We start from the raw sequence: 27,460 nt of genomic DNA, 5'->3' as shown, positions 1-27,460 counted from the left end.
AATGAAGTAGAAAAGACAAATTGGATTTATTCAGAGGTATCAAAAACAACTAACAAACATATGCAAAAATAGATGTAAGAAATATATTACTTTAGTTCAATAAATATCACATTGGTAATCAGACAGACAGCAGTCTCTGGTGAGTCTGATCCCCGTTTTAGTGCTTTAGGGGTTCTGACTCTCTCCCAGAGCTGTTAATAGTACAAATTGCTAACAGAGCTAGCATGCTAATGACGCTAACAGAGCTAGCTGCTAATAACAGTACATGATGTTAACAGAGCTAGCAGGGAAATAATGCTAACAGAGCTAGCAGCTGCTAACAGTACATGATGCTAACAGAGCTAGCATGATGCTAACAGAGATAGCGTTAGCTAACAGCTGCTAGCACTACAGAGGCATGGTGGTGTTTCAGAGGTATCTGATGGTTGGTTGGCGGTTTCCCCCAATATTGTCAGGTTTGTCAGGGTCTCATGGTATTTTATAAAAGGCCCACATTTGCATTTGAATGGGGCTTTCCAGTCCACTTTAAAATAAACCTTCTGGCACTCTCCGAGCCGGCTGATTAGCCAGAGATCAGAGATACATTCATTGTTTGTCAACAATAAAGAGTCTGAGCAGTGATTTATCCAAACCGGCGTCGTTCGGCGAGGCATTAGCGGGATTCCCTCAGGAAGACAGTTTGTCTCTGTGTGAACAAAGCTGTGGGACATTGAAAGTCATTTGTGATTCCTGAGAGTCTAGTTGGTAGCAATAAATATGACAACTGTCTATAAGTGACCAAGGGAGGGTTTACTTGCCCATTTTGTTAAGACTTGTGTCAGGCCAACAACAAAAAAAGTGATTATCAAAAGCTGCCCACTCCCGTTAAATAACTTTGCATCTTTGACAACGATTCTTTGACTACAATTTATTCTCTTCATCCCATTAAAATACTTCTAACTTACTTTAAAGAATTGACCCTTTCCCCCCAGTCACCTTCAGCCATTGACTTCTCTGTCTCTTCCTATAAGTTGAGGTGTTCTAGGCAGATCTATGGGTGTCATTCCTTATTCTACAGAGGATGTTGCGATAACCATACTGCCATATTGGTAGCGAGAGAAACCCCTTTCAAGTCGATGGGGCAGACCTGTGGATTTAACCAATAAACTAGGCCACTTGGTTTGTCTCTCCAAAAGTTAGCCCTTTTGTCCTGTGATGCCAGGATCACTTCTTTATGACATTTACACAAAGAAGGGCATCAATAAGGGTTCCATCAGATCTAGAGCTCAATGTCTATCCAAAGCTCAACGATTAGTCACCTGTAGTTGAGTGACACTGACAGTACATTGTCAATGACCCTGTCACTACTAGTATTGTTACAGTACAGTCTCAACGACTCAACACCAATAGTAACAGTTCAGTTCAAGTCCAGGCTTAGACAGACAACCCTCCATATGATCCTACTCTTCCCCTTAGCAGCTTGGTGAGGTGGTGATGGGGCTGTGGAGGAAGGAGAGCTGTCCGTGTCCAGCAGAGCCGTGGACGGGGATAGACACTGGGAAGTTAAAGACCATACTGCTCTTCCCCAGGGCAGGACTCCCGGATTCCGACGAACAGGATGAAGTAGCCAGGACCTGGGACTCAAACCGTAGCAGTTGGCCCATAAAGCTGAAGTTAGGACTGATGATGCTACGGCGCTGCTTGACGAACTCAAAGGCCTCGTCCAGCTTCACGCGGTTGGTCCTCATCAGGTAGGCCAGACAGATGGTGGCGGAGCGGGAGATGCCGGCTTGGCAGTGGACAAACACACGACCGCCTTTATTACGGATGGAGTCTATATAGGAGAGAGAGAAGGAGAGGGGAGATTAGTACAACTATGTATCTATACAACATATTCAACTTAGTTCTTCTGTAAGTGTGGGACAGTTGTGTAAGTTGTTGCCAGATTCAAAAAGGTTTCTCTTGAGTGTGTTAGAACACCATTGGTCCTTTGTAGCTCAGTTGGTAGAGCATGGTGCTTGTAATGACAGGGTAGTGTGTTCAATTCCCCGGACCAAAAGTATGTAAAATGTATACACACACACACACACATATGACTGTAAATGTATGTAGTTCTGTCCTTGAGCTGTTCTTGTCTATTAATATTATGTTTCATGTGGACCCCAGGAAGAGTAGCTGTTGCAACAGCTAATGGGGATCCTAATATAATACCAATTGCGTTGGATATATGTGGCTGCTAACTGGCATATATTACCATTGCCTAGCTGTTGCTACAGCAGTTATACTAACAAGTAGCTGTTGCCACAGCAGTTATACTAACAAGTAGCTGTTGCCACAGCAGTTATACTAACAAGTAGCTGTTGCCACAGCAGTTACATTAACAAGTATGTCATGAATCTGTCTACACTGGCCTCCTTGCTCAGTCAGACCAACCATGTCCACATACTTCCCAGCTGGAACAGTTTGCACATTTATTTTTTATTTAACTAGGCAAATCAGTTTACAATGACGGCCTAGGAACAGTGGGTTAACTGCCTTGTTCAGGGGGCAGAACGACAGATTTTTACCTTGTCAGCTCGGGGGATTTGATTTAGCAACCTTTTCGGATACTGGCCCAACGTTCTAACCACTAGGCTAACCTGCCAACCCTATTTATTATGACAACATTTTGTGATGTTTCTGTTCACTTTGGACTTTGGTAAGGGGTTTTTCCGGTTGTTCGGGCACACAAAATGTTGTTCTCAAGGCAAGCAGAAGTTGGTAGCCAAAGTATACACCCCTTTGTTGGTGATTGGTCAACATTATTATTATTATTCAATTAAGTATTTGTCGTCATTCAGAGACGACTCGTTTTCGTGCACATTTTTTTCATTGAGAAATACTGCACCAAAATATCATAGATACGTAGATGTAAAATTGCGCGACTAAGATGTCCTCGGCAAAAACATCCAAATTAATGACAGATTTCTTGAGTTATCTTAGATTAATTCTGACTATTTTTGAGGAAGTGTATACGGGCTACAGTGTCTCTAGATGGACAAACAGTACTATTTCTGCTTTTTCTAGTTTTTCAAGCGAAGGTTTTTTAAGGGAGTATACGAACACACTGACTTCGGCTAGGCGCCAGCCGAACTGAAGCATGCGGAAGCTGTAAGCCACAGCAGGAAGTGACCAACATCCTCTTTGCTCAGTCAGTAGGCCTACTAAACCACAGCAGGAAGTGACCAATCGAAAAGTAGGTTATTTCAGTTGCAAATCACCCTCCATAGTGTTGCTAACTAATGGTGTTGCTAACGGACCCATGTCATTAATCCAGGAAGGGGGAAGTTAGATGGGTCTGGGTGGGGGGTGATCAGGGGAGCTGATCACCCCCCCCCCCAGGGATCAGGGGAGCTATTCCCCAAGGATAGGGGGGCAGAAGGGGACAAAGGGGGGTTGGCTGCCCCCCTGCTGGGGTTATTAATCTGGGAGAAAGGTCGGCCGTGAGCCTGGTGGAGAAAACTACCTTTTGTCCCAACAGAACAAAGAGATGGAGGGGAGAGGAGGGAGCTGCATTCAACCATCAGCCTCTCCCTGCGTGCGTCCCAAATGGCTCCCTATTCCCTATTTATAGTGCACTACTTTAGACCAGGGCCCTATGGAACCCTATTCCCTTTATAGTGCACTACTTTAGACCAGGGCATTGTACTATAAAGGGAATAGGATGCCATTTGGGAATCTCTCTCTGGCTGCCTGCTACTACAAAGCAGAGTGAGGCCTGGGTCTGTTAGGTTTGCTTGGTGGCTCCTACATGAAAAGGGACCACGTCTTTAAAAGTGGGGTCTAGTAGAGGGGTGGTTGGGGCTGTGATGATGTCACCACCATTGTGGTGGAGCAGGGAGTCATGGCTCAGACAGCTGCTCTGGGTTTGGAAGGAACGTTTTAAAATTTAAATCCAAGACATTGAAATAAGGAGAGGAGAGAGAGATGGAGAGAGGGAGGGGGTTGGCTGTTGCGTTGTAGTAGTTTGTTTGGCCACCAAGCCAATGGCTTCTATGACTACAGCTGTGGTTGCCTTGCTTGGGGATTGTGTCCTATGTTTGTATATTATCTAGAGCTATGAGAGAATTAAAACTGAACTAGTTAGCTAGCTACTTACAACGACAGTGATATCATGACCTGCGCAAAGCATCAATGTTTTCACATCCCAGATCTCAGAACTGTTTTGTAGTAAATTCTTCTTTCATAACCCATTAAAGTCCTCAACTGAAAGGTACCTGATGTGCAGAGTATCAACATCTCTAAATCCCATTTTATTAGGGGGGGGTGCAATCACACACAGAACCTTATGGCGGAACCCAGAACCTTATGGCTCTGAAATATTCATCTGGGTTCCGCCATAAGGTTCTGGGTTCAGCCATAATGTTCTGCCATAAGGTTCTGGGTTCAGCCATAAGGTTCTGGGTTCAGCCATAATGTTCTGGGTTCTGCCATAAGGTTCTGGGTTCAGCCATAATGTTCTGGGTTCTGCCATAAGGTTCTGGGTTCAGCCATAAGGTTCTGGGTTCAGCCATAAGGTTCTGACACTTCTGAATTTGACATGTTCCGTAGCTATTTAAATAAATACATGATAGAGTAACACTATTTTACCAAGATTGATCATCAGACAAATTACTGTCATCACTGAACAACGATGTGATAACATCGTTTACTTTAAGATTTCTTGACAGTGTTGTTTTGTTGTTCGAGTGCCATTATTGATGGCTAGCCTAGCCTAGACCACACTTAGAGGGTGGTGGCAAAGACATGTCCTGATTGGTCCGTCTTTATTTGTTCAGGCTTGTGATTGAAGACCTTAGAGCTCAAATAGGTCTTTGCTGATAGAACTTTCTAGTTGACCTTTTTTCACCTAAAATGTACTTAAAAAAAACAAAATCTAACTTCACAGACATATGAAGAACCATCTAAAGATCAGTTATATGTGAATAGCACATTTTTGACAAATATCTCAGATATAACCTTTTTCTTCCAAGGTCTCAATATGTTTTCTTACCCAGCTACCTGAAGCTGAATACACTGTTAGTTGCTCTGAATAGGAGTGTCTGCTAAATAACCGTAATGTAAAGACACTCACCGATAAACTCTATAGCCTCATTGAACCAGGAGGAGATATCAGCCTTGTGGTTGTCCTCGACAGGGATACTCTTGTACTGGAAGGACTCTTCAAAGTGGTTGGGGCAGTTAGCTGATACGTTGATGAGAGCAGTGATACCCAGCATGTCTAACATGTCCTTTCTGGAGGCATGGTAGGCACTGCCCAGGTAGAGGAAGGGAAGGATCTCCACTGGACCACCCTGGAGAGGAGGAGAGGAACAAGACAGAAAACAGTCAACCAGAATATAATATAATATAATAAAGTTAGTCTAAGATGTCAAAAGATGTCAAAATCTATAGTTTGATGACACACTGACATTGTTTTGAGAGTAATAACATGTCAAAGTGTTATTGGAGATGACGATAGGAACAGTAATAAATGTCAAAGCCTATACATACTTAAGCCTATAGCCTACCAAATTGAGGTTAGTTTAAAACGGCAGAATCTATTGTTTGACGACACACTGACGTTGGTTAATTTATTATACAGGTAAAAGCGCTGTTACACAGTAATAACATACAAAATACATGTTTGAAAGAAAACCAACCTGGTCATAGAGCGGTGTACTGCATGGTCTGCAGCCGGGCTCGGCGCTGTCTGGACGGGCGCTGAGGGGCAGACTGAGACCCTGTGGAGCTGACGGCTTGGTACACATCTCTGGATACTCCGAGGAGAACGTGTCAAAACCACCTAAACAATGACAAGATAGGACGTGAGGATACTGTACAACAGTCACGTCACCATCTCATAGTTGTAAACAGTAACACAGTCACGGTGTTCAGTTCATAACTAACGTAGACCTACACTACGGCATTTGTTATGCGCCGTTCGTTATTACCGTGAGTCCGTAAACAATATAGAAATAGGCTACTATAATAGGTTTATAATAAATGAAATAAAATGTACCTTTGAGAAAGAAGACACTGGCTCCACACGGGTCTCGGCACAGAGCTGTCAACGCAAGCATTAGAGTCCCGTCCTTCTTCACTTGGCCGAAGTCCAAACTCCGATCATCTAGAAACACAACCGATTGATACTCCCCGGAGAGAAACCGGTTCCGTGTGTCCTCGTTGGGCACGATGTGTCCCACCCCCAGCCCCCCTCTGGCCCTCCGGCGGACTATAGTACTGAAGCGGACGTTGGTGGACCCGAGGATGTGAGAGGAGTTGAAGGAGAAGAATGAGCGGCAGTCCAGGACCAGACAGCCCGGGTCTTCCCCCTCCAGCAGCCCGCAGAGGGACATGGCATCGATGCTGGGGACTTCCATTATCACCATAGTAGGGGGGCGGCAAGCGGAATATGTCAAGTCCAAATACATAGGCTGTGGAACAGGCAAATAAACCCCTGGATGCTCGGTGTCACCTGTTCCTATACAAACTTCTGAGCTTTTCTTATTATTTTAATTCACAAGTAGATTTATTCTTTAAATAGTTGTATGTTCTTTTGTTCTCCTTAGCTTAGTTGAGGTTTTCCCAAAATGAAAGTAATTTGACAAATAGAAAAACGAGTAGGCCTAGCAATGAATAGATTTAGAATAAAAAGTACAAACAATCCGTTCCTTTTCTCGGGTGTATTTTCTGTGGTTGTTTCTTGTCAATAAAAGTATTCCTTTTTATTCCCGAGGTTGTTCTGAGAGTAGTCTGTGTGAAAAGTATTTATATATTATCATTTTGAAACCCTTGACGTCAAACTCCTCCTTTCCTGGCACACTGCCTGCTCTAGTTTGCACCTACGTCATTGTGCTTTTCTTCTCTCTCTCTCAAATCAAAGGGTTTTATTGGCATAGGAAACATACGTTTACATTGCCAAAGCTAGTGAACAATTAAATATAAAAATCTGACATTAATAGGTAATTAATTACAAAAGGTAAAAATAATCTCTGTGTGAAAGATACCTGCAAAGCATTATGGGTGCTGGTAGCAGCTGTATGGGGCCAAAGATACTGTGTTAGAGAAAGGATACTAAAGGTATCTCTGATAGAGCATGTCACTATGGGCAGACTAAGATACTGTATTAGAGAAAGGATACTAAAGGTATCTCTGATGGGTTATGTCGCTATGGGCAGACTAAGATACTGTATTAGAGAAAGGATACTAAATGTATCTCTGATAGAGCATGTCACTATGGGCAGACTAAGATAATGTATTAGAGAAAGGATACTAAAGGTATCTCTGATAGAGCATGTCACTATGGGCAGACTAAGATAATGTATTAGAGAAAGGATACTAAAGGTATCTCTGATAGAGCATGTCACTATGGGCAGACTAAGATACTGGGCAACCTTTTATTTCTTCCCACAGTTTGTTTTGGTTGGAATGTAGCCTATTTGAAAGCCAAAGGAAATAGACAAAAAAAACTATTATATATTATATATCCCGTTATAGAATTGCAAAATAAAGTATTTATATAAAAATATAAAGTATAGATAAATATTATTATTATGCAATTCGCCTATTATTAAGCTATTACCACTAACAAGTATATATCACCTAAAACAGTTGTCTTGTGTAAAATATGATAACTTCAGCACATTAGGAATTTGACAAATTTTCCATGATCTTATTATTGAACTATATTATTCTATTCTCCCCCTTCAGCTGAGAGCTGACAAATAACAAGATAATAGCTGTCATGGTGGCCATAAAGTTTATACTTGTTTTCATGAACCGTTTATTGGTCAGTGGTACACAGAGTTCAATGCCGCAAGAGCAAAGGTTCACCATAAAAATTAATCACTGTAGAGAAACTTCACGTCCGGTAAATTTCCATGTGCTGAAAACAACACAGAGGGGACACACACACACACACACACACACACACACACACACACACACACACACACACACACACACACACACACACACACACACACACACACACACACACACACACACACACACACACACACACACACACACACACACACACACACACAGAGAGAGCTGACAACAACACTTCTAGATGGCTTACAGGAAGACAGACAGAGAGACAACAGCAGACGAGGAGGTCTGATCTGAATAATGAAGTCTTTACATCAAGGTATTTGGGTTAATGATCAAACCCCTACTGTTTTAATCCTGACATTGTAAAGTTAATATCATTAGAGTTTTGGGAAACCCTTGTCAGTTGTTTGTGTGGTTTAGTCATTGGTTGCATCCCCAATGACACCATATTTCCTATGTAGTAGGGCTCAGGTCACAAGTAGTGCACTATGTATTCAGACTGTGACATGGCACTATCTGTCTTTTTCAGAAGATAACAGAGCAGGTTTGTTGTTGACTTTCCACTGGCTGACTGACTGACTGATAGCTGACTGACTGACTGACTGACTGACTGACAGCTGACTGACTGACTGACTGACTGACTGGCTGACTGACAGCTGACTGACTGACTGGCTGACAGCTGACTGACTGACTGAATGACTGGCTGACTGACTGACTGGCTGACTGACTGGCTGGCTGACTGGCTGACTGACTGGCTGACTGGCTGACTGACTGACTGACTAGCTGACTGACTGACTGACTGACTAGATGGGTGTGTGACACTGAATGTGTGTTTCTTCAGTTCAAACCACAGAAACAGAGACACACCTATGGGCTGATGTTGTGGAACATTACCCTACATTCCCCCATACAAAGGTTGACAGGAAGTGTTACCACAGTCAGTGACAGGGACACAAATCATTACAGTATCAAAGCACCAAATGATTGGATAAATGGTTCATCTGTGTAGTATTTCTCATTAATGTAAATCTATTTTCCTTCTATTACACTAACTTCATATTGCTATCACATGACTGGCTATCACAATCACATGACTGGTTATCACAATCACTATCACATGACTGGCTATCACAATCACATGACTGGTTATCACAATCACTATCACATGACTGGCTATCACAATCACTATCACATGACTGGCTATCACAATCACATGACTGGTTATCACAATCACTATCACATGACTGGTTATCACAATCACTATCACATGACTGGCTATCACAATCACTATCACATGACTGGCTATCACAATCACATGACTGGTTATCACAAACACTATCACATGACTGGCTATCACAATCACTATCACATGACTGGCTATCACAATCACTATCACATGACTGGCTATCACAATCACTATCACATGACTGGCTATCACAATCACTATAACACATATTACATTTACATGTACCAGGAATTTGGTCTGGTGAAGTGGCATCATCTTACAATTACTGGTATAGTATGGTCTGGTCTGGTCTGGTCTGGTCTGGTCTGGTGTGGTGTGGTCTGGTCTGGTCTGGTATAGTATGGTCTGGTCTGGTCTGGTCTGGTATAGTATGGTCTGGTATAGTATGGTCTGGTCTGGTATAGTATAGTATAGTATAGTATAGTATAGTATAGTCTGGTGTGGTCTGGTGTGGTGTGGTCTGGTGTGGTCTGGTATGGTATGGTATAGTATAGTATAGCACGGCATGGTATGGTATAGTATAGTATAGTATTGTATGGTATGGTCTGGCATGGTATGGTATAGTATAGTATAGTATAGTATAGTATAGTATAGTATAGTATTGTATGGTCTGGTATGGTATTGTATGATATCGTATAGTATAGCACGGTATGGTACGGTACGGTACGGTCTGGTATGGTATGGTATTGTATAGAATAGCATAGCATAGCATAGCATAGCATGGTATGGTTTAGTATAGTATAGCATAGCATAGCATAGCATAGCATAGCCTGGTCTGGTGTGGTCTAGTATAGTATAGTATAGTATAGTATAGTCTGGTCTGGTCTGGTCTGATCTGGTCTGGTGTGGCCTGGCGTGGTGTGGTATGGTATAGTATAGTATGGTATAGCACGGCATAGTATGGTATAGTATAGTATAGTATAGTATAGTATAGTATAGTATAGTATAGTATAGTATAGTATAGTATGGTATGGTATGGTATATTATTGTATGGTATGGTCTGGCATGGTATGGTATAGTATAGTATGGTATTGTATGGTATTGTATAGTATAGTATGGTATGGTATGGTATAGTTTAGTATAGTAAAGTATAGTCTGGTGCGGTCTGGTCTGGTATAGTATGGTCTGGTCTGGTCTGGTCTGGTATAGTATGGTCTGGTATGGTATAGTCTGGTCTGGTCTGGTGTGGTCTGGTCTGGTATAGTATGGTCTGGTCTGGTGTGGTCTGGTCTGGTCTGGTCTGGTATAGTATAGTATAGTATAGTATAGTCTGGTCTGGTGTGGTGTGGTCTGGTCTGGTGTGGTCTGGTGTGGTGTGGTCTGGTGTGGTCTGGTGTGGTCTGGTATGGTCTGGTCTGGTGTGATCTGGTGTGGTATGGTATGGTATAGTATAGTATAGTATGGTATGGTATGGTATGGTATAGTATAGTATGGTATGATCTGGCATGGTATGGTATAGTATGGTATAGTATTGTATGGTCTGGCATGGTATAGTATAGTATAATATAGCACGGCATAGTATAGTATGGTATGGTATAGTATAGTATTGTATGGTATGGTATAGTATGGTATGGTCTGGCATGCTATGGTATGGTATAGTATAGTATTGTATGGTCTGGTATGGTATAGTATAGTATAGTATAGTATAGTATAGTATAGTATAGTATAGCATGGTTTAGTATTGCATGGTATGGTATAGTATAGTATAGTACAGTATAGTATAGTATGGTATGGTATAGTATAGTATGGTATGGTATTGTATAGTATAGTATGGTATGGTACGGTACGGTCTGGTATGGTATGGTATGGTATTGAATAGCATAGCATAGCATAGCATGGTATGATATGGTTTAGTATAGTATAGCATAGTATAGTATAGCATAGCATAGCATAGCCTGGTTTGGTGTGGTCTGGTATGGTATAGTATAGTATGGTATGGTATGGTATAGTGTATTATTGTATGGTATGGTCTGGCATGGTATATTATAGTATAGTACAGTATAGTATAGCATGGCATAGTATAGTATTGTATAGTATAGTATTGTATGGTATTGTATAGTATGGTATGGTACGGTACGGTATGGTATGGTATAGTATAGCATAGCATAGCATGGTATAGTATGGTATGGTATAGTATAGTATAGTATAGTATAGCATAGCATGGCATAGCATGGTACGGTCTGGTATAGTATAGTATGGCATAGTATAGCATAGTATAGTATTGTATAGCATTGTATGGTCTGGTCTGGTATAGTATAGCATAGTATAGTATAGTATAGTACACTGCAGTATATCATAGCATAGTATAGTATAGTGTAGTATAGTATAGCATGGTATGGCATGGTATGGTACGGCGTAGTGTAGCATGGTTTATCATGGTATAGTATAGTATAGTTTAGCATAGTATAGTATAGTATGGTATGGTATAGTATAGTATAGTATAGTATAGTATAGTATAGTATAGTATAGTATAGTATAGTATGGTACAGTATGGTCTTGACTTGTTCTACATATCCTAGGCATGCTTTCTAGTAACTCTCTCCAGAGGAAACTTAGACAGAGAAAGCCTCTGTGTTCCTCCAATATTTCCTGCCCCAGAACAAGATCCTGGATTCTTTCTGAGAAAACAACACGAGGATGTATTATATGTCATCACAGCGTCAGAGAGAGCAGCTTGAACAAGAACCAAAAGGAGGTATAATATAGGTCATGGCGTCAGAAAGAACAGCATAACTAACATGAGTCAGCAGGATGCTTTATTTGGAGTGTTCTACCCATAACATTTTTCTGCTGCTGTTTTTACTAAAAAATAACAAAAAGTATTTATTTAAAGAAAGATACAAAGGAAGTGATAGAAGTAGGAAGAGAGGGAGGGAGAGGAGACAGAGAGAAGAGAGAGAGAGAGAGAGAGAGAGAGAGAGATACCCATATACAGAGAGGGAGAAACTGTTTATTTCACTTGTGTTTATTATCTATTGAAATTGAATTGGTAGAGAGACAGAGAGAGAAGGAGGGGGAGAGAGAGACAGAGAGAGAGAAAGAGAGAGAGAGGAGACAGAGAGGGAGAGATAGGGAGAGAGAGGAGACATAGACGGTGAGATAGGGAGAGAGAGGAGACAGAGGGAGAGATAGATAGAGAGAGGGAGAGAGAGACAGAGGAGACAGAGGGGGAGAGAGCGAGGAGACAGAGGGATAGATAGAGAGAGTGGGGGAGATAGAGAGGAGACCGAGGGATAGATAGAGAGGTGGGGGGAGAGTGAGAGTAGTCAGAGGGAGAGTTCGATAGAGAGAGAGAGGGAGAGAGAGCGAGGAGACAGAGAGGGAGCGAGAGACAGAGGAGACAGAGGGAGAGAGAGAGGAGACAGAGAGAGGGGAGAGACAGAGAGAGAGAGATAGAGAGAGAGGAGACAGAGAGAGAGGGGGAGAGACAGAGAGAGAGAGAGATAGAGAGACATATGGAGAGGGGGAGAGAGAGGAGACAGAGAGAGAGGAGAGAGAGGGGAGAGAGAGAGGAGAGAGAGAGAGAGGAGACAGAGAGGGAGATATAGATAGACAGAGAGAGAGGGAGAGAGAGCGAGGAGACAGAGAGGGAGCGAGAGACAGAGGAGACAGAGGGAGAGAGAGAGGAGACAGAGAGAGGGGAGAGACAGAGAGAGAGAGATAGAGAGAGAGGAGACAGAGAGAGAGGGGGAGAGACAGAGAGAGAGAGATAGAGAGACATATGGAGAGGGGGAGAGAGAGGAGACAGAGGGATAGAGGGGGAGAAAGAGGAGACAGAGAGAGAGGAGAGAGAGGGGAGAGAGAGAGAGGAGAGAGAGAGAGAGAGGAGACAGAGAGGGAGAGATAGATAGACAGAGAGAGAGGGAGAGAGAGACAGAGGAGACAGAGAGGGAGAGAGAGAGAGAGGAGACAGAGAGGAAGAGATAGAGAAAGGGGGGTAGAGAGAGAGGAGATAGAGGGGGAAAGAGAGAGAGGGGGGACATTGCCCTACATTCCCCCATACAAAGAGACACCTATGGGCTGATGTTGTGGAACATTGCCCTACATAGGTCATGGCGTCAGAAAGAGCAGCATAACTGTAACATGAGTCAGGTGGACCCTTTTTGGAGTGTTCTATCCATGACATTTTTCTGCTCCTGTTTTTACTAAAAAGAACAAAAAGTATTTATTAAAGAAAGATAGAAAGGAAGCGATAGAAATAGGAAGAGAGAGACAGAGGGAGAGAGAGGGAGAGGCAGGGAGAGGGAGGGAGAGAGAGAGGAGACAGGGAGGGAAAGAGAGAGAGGAGACAGAGAGGGAGAGAGAGAGGAGACAGAGAGAGAGAGAGAGAGAGAGAGAGAGAGAGGAGACAGAGAGAGAGGAGAGAGACGGAGAGAGAGAGGGAGGGAGAGGGAGAGGAGACAGAGAGGGAAAGAGAGGAGACAGAGGGAGTGAGAGAGAGAGAGGGGAGAGAGAGAGAGAGGGGGGGAGAGAGGGGGAGAGAGAGAGAGGGGGAAAGAGAGAGAAGAGACAGAGAGGGAGAGAGAGAGAGGAGAGAGAGAGAGGGAGAGGGAGAGAGGGAGGGAGAGAGAGAGGGCGAGGGAGGGAGGGAGAGAGAGAGAAAGGGAGAGGGAGGGAGAGAGAGAAGGAGAGGGAGAGGGGGGGAGAGAGGGAGGGAGAGAGAGAGAGAGAGAGGGAGAGGGAGGGAGAGGAGACATATAGGGAGAGGTAGAGAGAGAGAGGGAGAGAGAGATGAGACAGAGGGAGAGATAGATAGACAGAGAGAAAGAGAGGGAGGGGGAGAGAGAGAGAGATAGGGAGGGAGAGAGAGAGAGGGAGAGGGAGAGAGGGAGGGAGAGAGAGAAGGGGGGGAGAGGGAGAGAGAGAAGGAGAGGGAGAGGGGGAGAGAGGGAGGGAGAGAGAGAGAGAGGGAGAGGGAGGGAGAGGAGACATATAGGGAGAGATAGAGAGAGAGAGAGGGAGAGAGAGATGAGATAGAGGGAGAGATAGATAGACAGAGAGAAAGAGAGGGAGGGGGAGAGAGAGAGAGATAGGGAGGGAGAGAGAGAGAAGGAGAGGGAGAGAGGGAGGGAGAGAGAGAAGGAGGGGAGAGGGAGAGAGAGAGGGAGAGAGAGAGCGGGAGATAAAAAGAGAGAGACAGAGAGAGAGAGAGACAGAGAGGGAGGGAGCGATAGATAGACAGAGAGAGAGAGAGAGGGAGGGAGAGAGAGAGGAGCCATAGTGAACTGGACAAGAACCTGACACCTTCAGCACACAGGGGGACAAAAACCTGCCTGGAGGGGACAGCATTCCCTCCCCCATATACCACCCTAGGCACAACTATGACAAAACAACCAACAAAAACAGGTCACAACTCCACCAGCTCTGTCGCACGCTGGGTATGTACATAGTCAATGGTAGGCTTCGAGGGGACTCCTACGGTAGGTACATCTATAGCTCATCTCTTGGCAGTAGTACTGTAGACTACTTTATCACTGACTTCAACCCAGTCTCTCAGAGCGTTTACAGTCAGCCCACTAACACCCCTATCAGACCACAGCAAAATCACAGTCTACCTGAACAAAGCAATACTCAATCATGAGGCATCAAAGCCAAAGGAACTGAGTAATATTAAGAAATGCTATAGACGGAAGGAATGCAGTGTGGAAACCTACCAAAAACCAATTAGGCAACAACAAATTCAATCCCTTTTAGACAACTTCCTGGACAAAACGTTCCACTGTAGTAGTGAAGGTGTAAACTTGGTAGTAGAAACCCTAAACAGTATATTTGACCTCTCAGCTTCCCTATTGAAATCTAAACATTTCATACAGAAAACTGAAGAAAATTTGATGAAGAATGCAAAAATCTAAGAAAGAAATGTAGAAACCTGTCCAACGAAAAACACAGAGACCCAGAAAACCTGAGCCTACGCCTCACTGTGTGAATCACTAAAACAATACAGAAATACACTACAGAAAAAGAAGGAACAGCACGTGAGAAATCAGCTCAATGTAATTGAAGAATCCATAGACTCTAAAGAGTTTTAGTATAGGCAATTGGAATTTGTTGTCTGTATATTTTATAATTTCATTGGGGATACCATCAACAACACAGGCCTTTTTGGGTTGGAGGGTTTGTATTTTGTCCTGTAGTTCATTCAATGTAATTGGAGAATGCAGTGGGTTCTGGTAGTCTTTAATAGTTGATTATAAGATTTGTATTTGATCATGTATATGTTTTTGCTGTTTGTTCTTTGTTATAGAGCCAAAAAGATTGGAGAAGTGGTTTACCCATTGTTGCGTCAAAAGACAGGTATTCATATTCAAGGCGTTCAGATTTTCAACTGATTTCAAAGATAAAACACCAACAGGGGGGGAAAGAGTGTATGCATTGTGGAACCCATCATTAGCTTGTGTTTCCCTGGGGAACATATATACTGGTGCACCTTTGTGATAGCAGGTGGTGAAATGTTTGGTGGAAAAGCATTTCACTGGAAGTCCTTCACGGAAGAGGAGACTCTCATCCATACACATTCAGCTCATTTAGGATTCTGGAGACTCAACCGGTAGGCACATGGACATTGTTCTGTAAAATTGTGGCCAGTTTGGTGTTTATTTGTGTTGAGAATTGAGACCAATTGTCTAATTTAGTATAATTTAGATATGACTACATTAAGATTATATATTTAATTTGAAATGACCTTACTTGAAGTAATGTATATTTCTTTTTGTGTTTTTCAAGTTTGGGCAAAGAGCTGCAGTGTGAACCATACACAACTTGACAGTTGATAACCGCGTGGCAGTGAAGACAAAAGGATTAACGGCCTGAAGTCAGGAAAGCTGTCATCGCAGAGAGGAATATTGACTGACATCTCAACATGGCAGAGGAAGCTCTTGGAATAACAGTGAAGGAGCTGAAGCAAAAAAGAACTTTAGCTAAAAGCACTTTTACCAAGCAGGCAAACTTCCTCAGCAGAGTCGCAAAGCACATGACTAAAAGAGAACTACAAGAGGAGTTCAAGAAGCTCAAGTCGGAGGCGAGGACGGTCAGTGAGACAAATGACGAGTACAGGGCTGGCCTTCTGGCAGACATTGAAGCTGGAACCGATGAGGGTGAAGAAGCTAAACTGAGCAAGGAGAAGCAGACTGAAGTTGAGAAGACGTTCCAAGAATGCGAAGCACGATTGGATGAGGTCAGGGAGATAGTCCAGTCCAATCTATGGCCTAGATATGGCGAAAATGAGGTGAAGTCTGCAATCCATGAAGCCGAGACAGCCTGTGATGGAGTTGCTCAGATACCTGTTACCGCTGTAAACAGAGATGGCTTTGAGCTACGGTGGGATTGTGTGAAAACACAAGTCCAAAATGCAATCGCAAGCCTAGCAGAGTGGGAGATGTGGATTCCGGTGGCAGAAAAGGAAAGGCTCGGAGGGAGAGTGAAGGATCTGAAGGCATTCGGCAACAACCTTGAAGCAAGGAGGGCAGGATTTCTCACAGCACAAAGAATTGCAGGAGACGAGAGACACAGAGGGAGAGTGCCGCAGGTGCCCATGCCAGCTCCACAAACGACACTGAGGATAAAGCCAATCTGTCTTCCCAAGTTCAGTAGGTATAAAATGAACTTCCATCGATAGAGAAGAGACTGGGAGAGTCTGCAAAAGCAGGGGGAACCAACAGGCTCAGTCGAAGTAAAGAGGATCCAACTAATTGACAGTATAGATGAGAGGATATGCAGAGGCCTCCGTTTGTCTTCCTACAACACTGCTGAGGACATGTTCAGGGTGCTGGAAAACAGATATGGAAACAAGTCTACAATTGCCTTGGAGATAATGGAGGATCTGGAGAAAATTCCTGCTTTAAGGGCAAATCAGCCTAGAAAAGTTATCGACATGATCCAAACTATAGAGAAGGCCCTGGATGACCTCACGGAGCTTGGAAACACAGGAGCCATCAACAACCCTCTAGTGATCAGATCCATAGAAAGCAAGTTACCTGACGACATCAAGAGAGAGTGGCTTGTCTTCATGGTTAATCCGAGGAATAATGTCACACCAGATAATCACTTTGAGAACCTTCTTAAATTCCTGAAAACACAAGAGGAAATTCTTGAAAAACTGGAGCAGCTGGGAGTGAGTGAAAGGCCAGAAAAGAGAAATTCTTGCATGGAGAGGAAATATGCGTCCACGCGGTCCACAACGAAAGGAGGCTGTGTTGTGTGTGTGGTGATGAAAAGCACAGAGAAAATATATTATTTTGCAAGCGTTTCAAGGAACTGAAGCCGGTGGAAAAGTTGGCTGCTGTAGAAAAGCTGGGGGCCTGCAAGAGGTGCTTGGTCTGTCATGGAGAAGATGATGAATGCAAAGAGACATACCTGTGCAGGAACAGAAACTGTAAAAAAGACCACCATTTCTTTCTATGCCTGAAGGGAGACTTCAGGAGGAGTGACTCAGAAAGAAGACAATTCAATGTGAGAAGGCATACGCGGACTAAGGAGCAGGAAGAATTTGTATCTAAACTCTCCCCAGAGATGGCGGACAAATTCAAGAGAGCGTTCACCAACATCACCGCAAAGACAAACTGTGGTGAAAAGATCCAGCTTGGAGAGATTGTGTCATGTGCAGTAGAAGAATTGCCAGTTATTCTAATGCTGCTCGAGGTAACTGCCAATGCAGGACAAAAAATTGGAACCCTGATCGACTTGGCATCAGACACAAATTTTATCACCCACAGAGCTGCTAGGAGATTAAATCTTCGAAGTGAAAACATCACTTTAGTCGTCCATGGAGTTGTGGGGATGGCCATGAAGGTTAAAACCAGAAGATATCTCCTCAGAGTGAGGGTCAAAATGCCTAGAGGCACAGAAAGAGCCCATGAGCTTGTCTGCTATGGTTTGAATGAAATTGCCAACATCCACAGAGTCATCAAACCTGAGCAACTCAAGAAGTTCTTCCCAGAAGTCAGTCTAGGAGATCTGAGGAGACCGGAGAGCATTGAGCTACTGATAAGCCACCGCGAAGGAAGGCTTTCTCCGCAAAGAGTGAAGGTGATTGGAGACCTTGTCTTATGGGAGAGCCCGCTAGGAAAGATTGTTGGTGGAGCACATCCAGATCTGTTTGAAGAAGTCGATATGGCCGCGCACAGGTCTGGAACGCACTTTGCTCGATCCATGAGAGCAACCGCTGTCAAGTATCAAGAGATAATTAAAACACAAGAGTTCACAGCTGAAACCAAAAGCACAGTTGCTCGCAGAGAGTTCTTGGATTGGTGGAAATGGGATAGCATTGGAGCAGCTTGTGAACCGAAGTGTGGAGGATGCCGGTGCGGCAATTGTCAACCAGGAGGCAAGGAAATGACTCTGAGTGAGGAAAGGGAGCTGGAGATCATAAGGAAAGGCCTCACGTACATCAAAGCAGATGCTCACAGCGATGAACCGCACTGGGACACAAAATACCCCTGGATTCAAGATCCAAGTGCCCTTCCCTACAACAGGAGTGGGGTTGAAGCCACCTTCTTAAGAACAGAAAAACAACTCAAGAAAGAGCCAGAGTGGAAAATGGCATACACAGCTCAAGTGCATGAAATGGTGGAGAGAAGAGCAGCAAAGAAACTCACCAAAGAGATGATCGCCAGCTGGAAAGGACCAGTATGGTATGTCAGCCACTTGGTGGCGCCAAACCCACACTCTGTCACAACACCTGTGCGACTGGTATGGAACAGCAGCCAGAAGTTTAAAGGGGTCAGCATGAATGACCTGCTGCTGAAAGGGCCTGATGTTCTCAATTCCATCCGAGCAGTACTACTCAGGTTCAGAAGAGGTGTCCATGCTGCTCTTGGCGACATCAGGAAGATGTACAATTCGGTGTGGTTAGAAAACCTGGAGATGCATCTCCACAGATTTCTCTGGAGAAACACTGAGGAGGAAGAGATTGAAGAGTATGCCATCACCAGAGTCAACATTGGCGATCGACCAGCAGGGTGCATTGCACAACTGGCCATGAGAGAGACAGCAAAACTGCCCATGTTCGCTCACCTGGAGGAGGAACGTAGGATCCTTGAAGAGGATGCCTATGTCGATGACATCCTGACTTCCCATAATGACTTACAAAAGCTGGACAAGGACACCAAAGGAGTTGAAGAGATCCTGAGGACAGGCGGATTTTTCCTCAAACCCTGGGTCCGGTCAGGCCAAAGTGGGAGGCAGGAAATCGTACCAGGAGAACAAGGAGCGGTGTCTGGCACAGTACTTATTCTCCCAAACCAGATAAGGAAAGGAGACAATAAAGCCCTTGGAGTTGGATACCTTGTTGAAGAGGACAAACTGTACCTTATGACTTCAATCAATTTCTCAAAGAGGAAAAAGAAGATGAGAGTCGGACAAAATCTCCTTGAAGAAGAGGTGAGAGGGAAAACTCCAAACCCACTGACGAGAAGAGAACTGCTAAGCCAAGTAGCTAGCCTGTATGACCCAATAGGCCTCGTCACACCTGCCAAACAAAAGGGCGCCATTCTTGTCAGGAAGGCGTTTCAAGAAGCTGGAGGCAAAACTCTGACCCGAAACACATGGGACAAACCTCTGTCTGAACAATTGAGAGAAGAAGCCATCAAACTGTTTGAGGAGTACACACGTCTTAGCCAAATCACCTTCCACAGAAGCCTCACACCAGTCAACTGGCTTGGTAAACCTTGGGGAATAACATTCTCTGACGGAAGTGAGAAGAGCTATGGAGCCGTAGTGTACTTCAGATGGGAAACCGAGCAAGGCATCCAAGTCAGGTTGGTTGAGTCCAAAGCAAAACTCACACCCTTGGACCAAAAGGGGGAGGCAGTGAAAGCTGAAATCTGCGGTGCTGTCTGCGCAGCACGACTTCGAAAGTACATTGAAAAACACAGTCATATAGAAATTGAACGATGGCTCCATCTGCTGGACAGTCAAACTGTGGTGGGAGCTATCCAGAGAGACAGTTATGGGTATCAATCTTTCTTCGCGAACAGAGTTGGAGAGATCCAGAAATCCACATCCGTCGAAGACTGGTGGTGGATCCCGGGAGGCCTGAACAGTGCTGACATCATAACAAGAGGGGCAGCCCCGGAAGACCTCCAAGAAGATTCCATGTGGCAAAATGGACCAGCGTTCCTGCGGCAACCCATGGAAGAGTGGCCACAGAAGTCAGCCAAAGCAATTGCAGCTTATGCCAAGGAAGGCATACACAAACTTCAAAGGAAATATTTCTCTGCAGCACTGACCAGAGCGCAGGCCAAGAGAAACAAGAATGATATACTTCCTGAAGTGGGAGTTCAGAAGGAAAATCAGAGTGATGCACAGCAAAGCAGGCAAAATAACCCAGATGAACCTAAGACTAAGATCCGAAGACCACCAGCTGGCTCTGCGGTAACAAAACTGATTGACATCAGGAAATTCAGCAGCCTGACCAGGCTGATCCGAGTCACTGCCTGGGTTTGGAGAGCTGCAACGAAATGGAAAGAAGTGTTGACCTGGAATTCAGCCTCAGATAAACCAAAGTGGGAGGAAATTCTTTCAACAAACTGGAAGTCCAGAGGCAAACAAGCTGTACTCACTGTTGGGGAGTGTGAAGATGCACTAAGAGACCTGTTCCTTGCAGCACAAGAAGGTATAACCTTTCAAGGCACCACTCTCAACAGACTCGCTGTTTACAGAGATGAAGAGACTGGGCTCTTGGTTTGTGGAGGGAGGTTCAAGATCTTTGATGAGGACGAGACTGCTGTACCAATTCTACCATATGAGGCATGGATATCCACTCTCCTAGCCCAAGAGGCCCATGATGCAAACCATGAAGAAATAGCAGGTACACTCCTCCGGATGAGGAAGAAGGCCTGGGTGATAAAAGGCCGGAAGCTGGCTAAAAAGAGAGTTGATAACTGTGTGGTGTGCAGAAAGGCTAGGGCCAGAAAGTGCCAACAAATCATGAGTGACCTTCCACCCGAGCGTATAACACCAGCCAGACCATTTGAGTACACAACAGTGGACTTATTTGGACCATATGAAGTCAAGGACGAGGTGAGAAAGAAAGTCAAGCTCAAGCTGTGGGGAATTGTCTTCTGCTGTATGGCATCCAGAGCTATACACACAGATGTTGTCAGTGACCAGTCAACTGAAGGCTTCTTACTAGCCTACCAAAGATTCACGGCACTGAGAGGGCATCCAAAGAAACTGTGGTCAGATCCTGGAAAGAACTTTGTGGGTGCCAGACCTGCCCTCAAAGAGCTCTACCACTTCCTGGATCAACAAATTACATCTGAGCTTGAAAATGAAGCTTCAAAGCATGGAACAGAGTGGAGCTGGAAGATCCACCCAGCAGACTCCCCTCACAGGAATGGTGCTGCAGAAGCAGCTGTTCGCACTGTGAAGCGGGCCTTGCACAATATGAGAGGGGAAGGACTCTTCACATGGAGTGAGTTTCAAACATTTATGCTCATGGCTGCTAACCTTGCCAATGAAAGGCCCATAGATGCCAGGACTCAGAGCCGGGAGGACTGCATAGAATACATCAGCCCTAATTCTCTTCTGCTTGGAAGGACTGGACCTAGGGGAGACTTAGGAAGCTTTGAGTTTGAAGACTACTCCTACAAAAGGTTAAGAGTCATTCAAGCAGAAGTTAACTGGTTCTGGAGGAAGTGGAGTCATTTGGCTGGACCTAACCTGTTTGTGAGGAGTAAGTGGCACACAAAGCAGCGAAACGTGGCCGTTGGAGACGTCGTCTGGCTTGCAGACCAGAACGCTTTGAGGAGTCAGTATAAGCTTGGTAGGGTCGTCAATGTCAACGCTGACAAGGAGGGCATTGTGAGAGATGCAAATATACGAACCTTCCCAAGTTATCCCATCTCAACTTTGAAGCATGTTTGTGGAGACAAAGCAAAGAAACGTTCAACCAAAATCCCTGCTACAATTCTTCACAGGGACGTCAGGCGTTTGGTTGTGTTATTAACTGTAGAAGAGCAGAAGTAAAGCCATCGAAGATGGAGCCGATGTGACCTCCTTGGGTTCAAGAACCAGGAGATCAAGTGGGAGGTGTTGCGTCAAAAGACAGGTATTCATATTCAAGGCGTTCAGATTTTCAACTGATTTCAAAGATAAAACACCAACAGGGGGCGAAAGAGTGTATGCATTGTGGAACCCATCATTAGCTTGTGTTTCCCTGGGGAACATATATACTGGTGCACCTTTGTGATAGCAGGTGGTGAAATGTTTGGTGGAAAAGCATTTCACTGGAAGTCCTTCACGGAAGAGGAGACTCTCATCCAAACACATTCAGCTCATTTAGGATTCTGGAGACTCAACCGGTAGGCACATGGACATTGTTGTGTAAAATTGTGGCCAGTTTGGTGTTTATTTGTGTTGAGAATTGAGACCAATTGTCTAATTTAGTATATAGTATAATTTAGATAATATGACTACATTAAGATTATATATTTAATTTGAAATGACCTTACTTGAAGTAATGATATTTCTTTTTGTGTTTTGCCTTTAAAGGTTATCAACCTAACTAACTAACGAACGAACGAACGAACGAACGAACGAACTAATTAACTAATTAACTAACTAACTGACTAAAGAAATAAAAGAAGTCAGAAGAAAATTGAGTTGTCCCTTGCGTCCTTCAGTCCTTAAAGGCCTTTTTTCAAGTTTGGGCAAAGAGCTGCAGTGTGAACCATACACAACTTGACACCCATACATCTCCATTTTGGATAGATAATTCTTAGTGTTGTTTGTTTAGTGTTTTCCAAATTCCCCAGAAGTGGTTAGCATCATCCTCAGCTCTGGCATCTTCCCCAATATTTGGAACCAAGGACTGATCACCCCAATCCACAAATGTGGAGACAAATTTGACCCCAATACCTACCGTGGGATATGCGTCAACAGCAACCTTGGGAAAATCCTCTGCATTATCATTAACAGCAGACTCGTACACTTCCTCAGTGAAAACAGTGTACTGAGCAAATGTCAAATTGTTTTTTTTACCAAATTATCATAAGACAGACCACGTATTCACCCTGCACACCCTAATGAACAAACAAACAAACCAAAACAAAGGCAAAGTCTTCTCATGCTTTGTTGATTATTTAAAAGCCTTCCACTCAAATTGGCATGAGGGTCTGCTATACAAATTGATGGAAAGTGGTGTTGGGGGAAAAACATACGACATTATAAAATCCATGTACACAAACAACAAGTGTTTAGTTAAAACAGGCAAAAAAAAACACAGGGTCGTGGGTGAGACAGGGATGCAGCTTAAGTCCCACCCTCTTCAACATATATATCAATGAATTGGCGAGGACACTAGAACAGTCTGCAGCACCCGGCCTCACCCTACTAGAATCTGAAGTCAAATGTCTACTGTTTGCTGATGATCTGGTGCTTCTGTCCCCAACCAAGGAGGGCCTACAGCAGAACTTAGATCTTCTGCACAGATTCTGTCAGACCTGGGCCCTGACAGTAAATCTCAGTAAGACCAAAATAAGGGTGTTCCAAAAAAGGTCCAGTTGCCAAGACCACAGAGAGAGAAAGAGAGACAGAGACAGAGACAGAGAGAGAAAGAGAGACAGAGAGACAGAGACAGAGAGAGAGAGAGAGAGATCCATATACTGGAAATGATAAAACACCTAGTGATGGGGACGTTCCATTACTGTCAACGTGAGCTATTATGACACCAGGTGAATTTAATTAATGGTTTTATGACATATCTTTTTTTTTTTTTTATAGTAACACATAGTTTCAGTGCATCTGGCATTTAGACCATAAGAGGAATGTTTTATGCCATTTGAATCATATTGGGTTGTGTACTCCTTTGTGTGTGTGTGTGTGTGTTTGTTTATGTGTGTGTGAGGATATTTAAACGGTTGCAATAAGCCCCCGAAAATAAAACTCTGTGATTGCAGTGTTTGTGCTTCTCATCATTATCAGCTGTATCCTCCTGTCCTCTCACCCAGAGAGGGAAGTGAAACGGGGAAGGACACAGAGGCATTTCCTGTGTGAAGGTTTTTTTTTGCTTCCCAAATGGCACCCTATTCCCTGTACGGTGCCCTATGTGCCCTGGTCTAAAGAAGTGCACTATATAGGGAATAGGTCTGCCATTTGTGACAAAGCCTCTGTGTAGCTGTCACTACTGTCATCCCTGTTCATTTACTGTCACCATCGCCCTGTGTAACAGCCCAGTGAGTGGGTGGGAAAACACATGGCTATACCCAGGCTTCTGCTCACCACAGCATCACAACACCATGGTTACATCCTAAATTGCATCCTATTCCCTACACAGTGCACTAGAGCCCGTAGGCCTCTGCTATTTAGGACGTTGCCTCATAACAGCAACGGGTTGTGGTCAAAGGATTTCTCTTTCTCATGGTTTCTCAGCTATGAGGTGATGATCCCTTCCCCCCCCCTGAAGTTTTTCTTTCGTTTAGTCTTGTAGATATGAAGAGGCTTGGCTGTTGAATTTAATTGACAGTTTTTAGATAATGAATGGGACGATTTCCATTAGATGTAGATTTAAACACTCAGCCTTGAAAGTCAACACACTCCCCAGTTCCTCTGTGGATTTCCAGCGCTAGATGTGTAGGTATAGAGATATTATAATACACACATATCAATTCAATACACTTCAATGACTCATTTATGTACAGCTTAGCCTAGAATATGTAGATTTTTTTCCCTTTGCTACTTTTATTTACCAGTCAATCACACACAAAAGAGGACTTTTTCATTTTGCCGGGAGAGGCTGTGAGCGAAGGGGCCTACCCGGCCAGACATCTCCTCAACCACAGAATCACAAGACAACAATATCATAACAGTAGCAGGATTTCATTTTCTCACAGTCAGCTGTGACGTGATCCCAGAAGTCGTTTTTTTTTGGTTTGGTTTTGTGAACTTGACGTTTCCATAATTCAACAGACTATTTTATGTTAATGAACAACAACACAACAACGTCATAACAGTAGCTGGTTGTAGTGTTTAAATCAAAGATGTGTCTTTCTTTTCACAGTGCTCTCCGTAGTCTGAGCTGTGACCGTGGTCAGATGGACTCAGATATTATTTTTGTTTTGTTTTTGGAGATACGACACAAGAGGAGGCTTTACTGTTAAATTCAATTGATTATATTTAGATAAGGAATGTGTCAGTTTATTTTCAAAAAGGTCTTGAGCCTTAACATCATACATAATAAATATACAGAGTTAAATTGTGTGTGCTGGAGTTCCATTTTTCTACAGTCTTGATATTTGGGGCAGTAACTCAAAATAGATACCGTAGGCCTCAACTGGTGTGTGTGGACTCTGCTCCAATGCTTTAAAAGTCAACTCACCAATTCCTGTGTGGGTTTCCAGCACCAGATGTAATGCAGGACTAGGGTTCTGGTTCAACAGAATCACGGATCTGCCATTGTGTGGTTGTGTCTTTGTTTCAAGGCAAGTCCACGCTAACGGAATAAAGACTCAGATTTTTCACTTTAACGTTTATGCTAAACAAAAACCATTGATTTCAAAGATTAACAAACCATACAACGATATACTCAATGACACTGCTTTTAACAATTTACACTGACAATTCTGACAACTACTGGAAGAACTGTGCAGATGCAGAATTTTCGTATTTTATTTTGTCAACTTTTCCAAAAAACGATGTTAAATATTTGCTCCGAATTAATATTCCAAGATGTCTGTCTGCAGAAAGTATGGGGTGTCAGCTATGACATGACACATTGACATTGAACAAATCTATTTTGGTTATTGTATTGTATTGTATTGTAGTGAACTCTACTATATTCTACTCTACTGTAGGGTGAATTCAGAAAGAGTGGGACATCATATATACTGGGACAGATCACAAAAATTATCTTGTGATATCGACAAAACAACGTTTGTTAAGTAGTGATCATTTTTTAATATAACCTTTATTTAACTAGGCAAGTCAGTTAAAAACAAATTCTTATTTTCAAATATTGTATTATATATTGTAGTCATTTAGCAGACGCTCTTATCCAGAGCGACTTACAGTAGAGAAAGCATACATTTCATACATTTTTTTCCCCCCGTACTGGTCCCCTGTGGGAATCGAACCCACAACCCTGGCGTTGCAAACACCATGCTCTACCAACTGAGACGTCCTACCGTTATTTCTGTCATTTCCTATGCTTTCATGATTCTACTTCAGTGCATGAAGGAGAGAGGATGAGGACTCCTCTGTAGGATGTAGAGTACTGGTTCATTCTCTGTTGGACCTACAGCTCCAAGTGACACACAAATATGCACACGGTATACCAGCCCAGTGTCATAGACTAGACGTAACATTGTAAACGTAAATCCCGGAACAAATTTAGTATGATATGTTACGTTTGGTATGGTTACATAAGACAGATGTTTACACGAAAGTAAGGTGATTGGTCGGGGGAGGGGGGAGGGGCGTTCAAATCTCATCAAAGACAACTTTAGAATTTGAACTACTTTGCATTTTAGCTAACCCTTCCCCTAACCTTAACCCTTCCCCCTAACCTTAACCCTTCCCCTAACCCTTCCCCTAACCTTAACCCTTCCTCTAACCCTTCCCCTAAGCAGGTGGTAATGAGCCCCAGGTGTGGGTCATTAACAGACCGATTGGACTGAAGGGAAATTTGAACATAAAGCTCACCTCGTTGCCTCTTTCTTCGTCCAAGCCCAGTTGGCCATGGGGGTTGCGGATGTGGCTTATGATCGGACGATCGGAGTTCGAGCCACGCTGGGGATCACACCGGTCTTTTTCCCCCAGGGCCTGGGAACCTAAAGGCCCAAGGCCATAATGCCCATTGGAGGCCCAAAGCCATAGGCCATAATGCCCATTGGCGGCCCAAAGCCATAGGCCCTAATGCCCTTTGGCTGCCCAAATCCTTAGGATGTGTCGGTAAGATATGCACCTGGTTATTTTTTTGGGTTACCAGGTGTGAAAATGTTTTACTTTTCAGAAATTGCACTATGTTTTACTTTTGGGTTACCAGGACCATTTAAAAAAAAAACGGTTTTAAATCATTTTAAAGGGTATACACATATCTCTTCCTACTATGTCATCAACATACTGAAGCCCCATGTCACTGGGATAAAGCATTAGTGATTTATGAGTGTTTTTATGTGATTTTGGGCATTGGCCACAACTGTGGGCCTTGTGTTATTTTGGGGTCAAAAGTCTTCAGAATGGTTTTAAATACTTTTAAATGGTACACACATAACATATCTATCTATGTGAGATACATACTGAAGCCCCATGTCACTGGGATAAAGCATTTCTGATTTATGAGTGTTTTTATGTGATTTTGGGCATTGGCCATAGCTGTGGGCCTTGTGTTATTTTGGGGTCAAAAGTCTTCAGAACGGTTTTAAATACTTTTAAATGGTACAC

General features: G+C 43.6%; 2 protein-coding genes across 2 annotated transcripts; one reads left to right on the top strand and one right to left on the bottom strand.

The window, feature by feature from the left end:
* Positions 1-7: 7 nt before the first annotated feature.
* LOC106611914 (dual specificity protein phosphatase 1) lies at positions 8-6,760 on the bottom strand. Its single transcript, XM_014212572.2, has 4 exons — positions 6,020-6,760; positions 5,661-5,803; positions 5,093-5,312; positions 8-1,813 (listed from the first exon to the last, which is right to left on the bottom strand). Exons 1-4 carry the CDS (start codon positions 6,429-6,431, stop codon positions 1,452-1,454), a joined length of 1,137 nt encoding a protein of 378 aa, XP_014068047.2. The 5' UTR covers positions 6,432-6,760; the 3' UTR covers positions 8-1,451.
* An 8,498-nt stretch (positions 6,761-15,258) lies between these two features.
* LOC106611916 (uncharacterized) lies at positions 15,259-22,842 on the top strand. Its single transcript, XM_014212576.2, has 2 exons — positions 15,259-15,629; positions 15,806-22,842. Exon 2 carries the CDS (start codon positions 17,591-17,593, stop codon positions 22,046-22,048), a length of 4,458 nt encoding a protein of 1,485 aa, XP_014068051.2. The 5' UTR covers positions 15,259-15,629; positions 15,806-17,590; the 3' UTR covers positions 22,049-22,842.
* Positions 22,843-27,460: the final 4,618 nt, after the last annotated feature.

The sequence above is a fragment of the Salmo salar genome, chromosome ssa09, assembly GCF_905237065.1.
Source record: "Salmo salar chromosome ssa09, Ssal_v3.1, whole genome shotgun sequence".
Lineage (NCBI taxonomy): Eukaryota > Metazoa > Chordata > Actinopteri > Salmoniformes > Salmonidae > Salmo > Salmo salar.
This window is presented reverse-complemented; position numbering and strand designations above follow the sequence as displayed.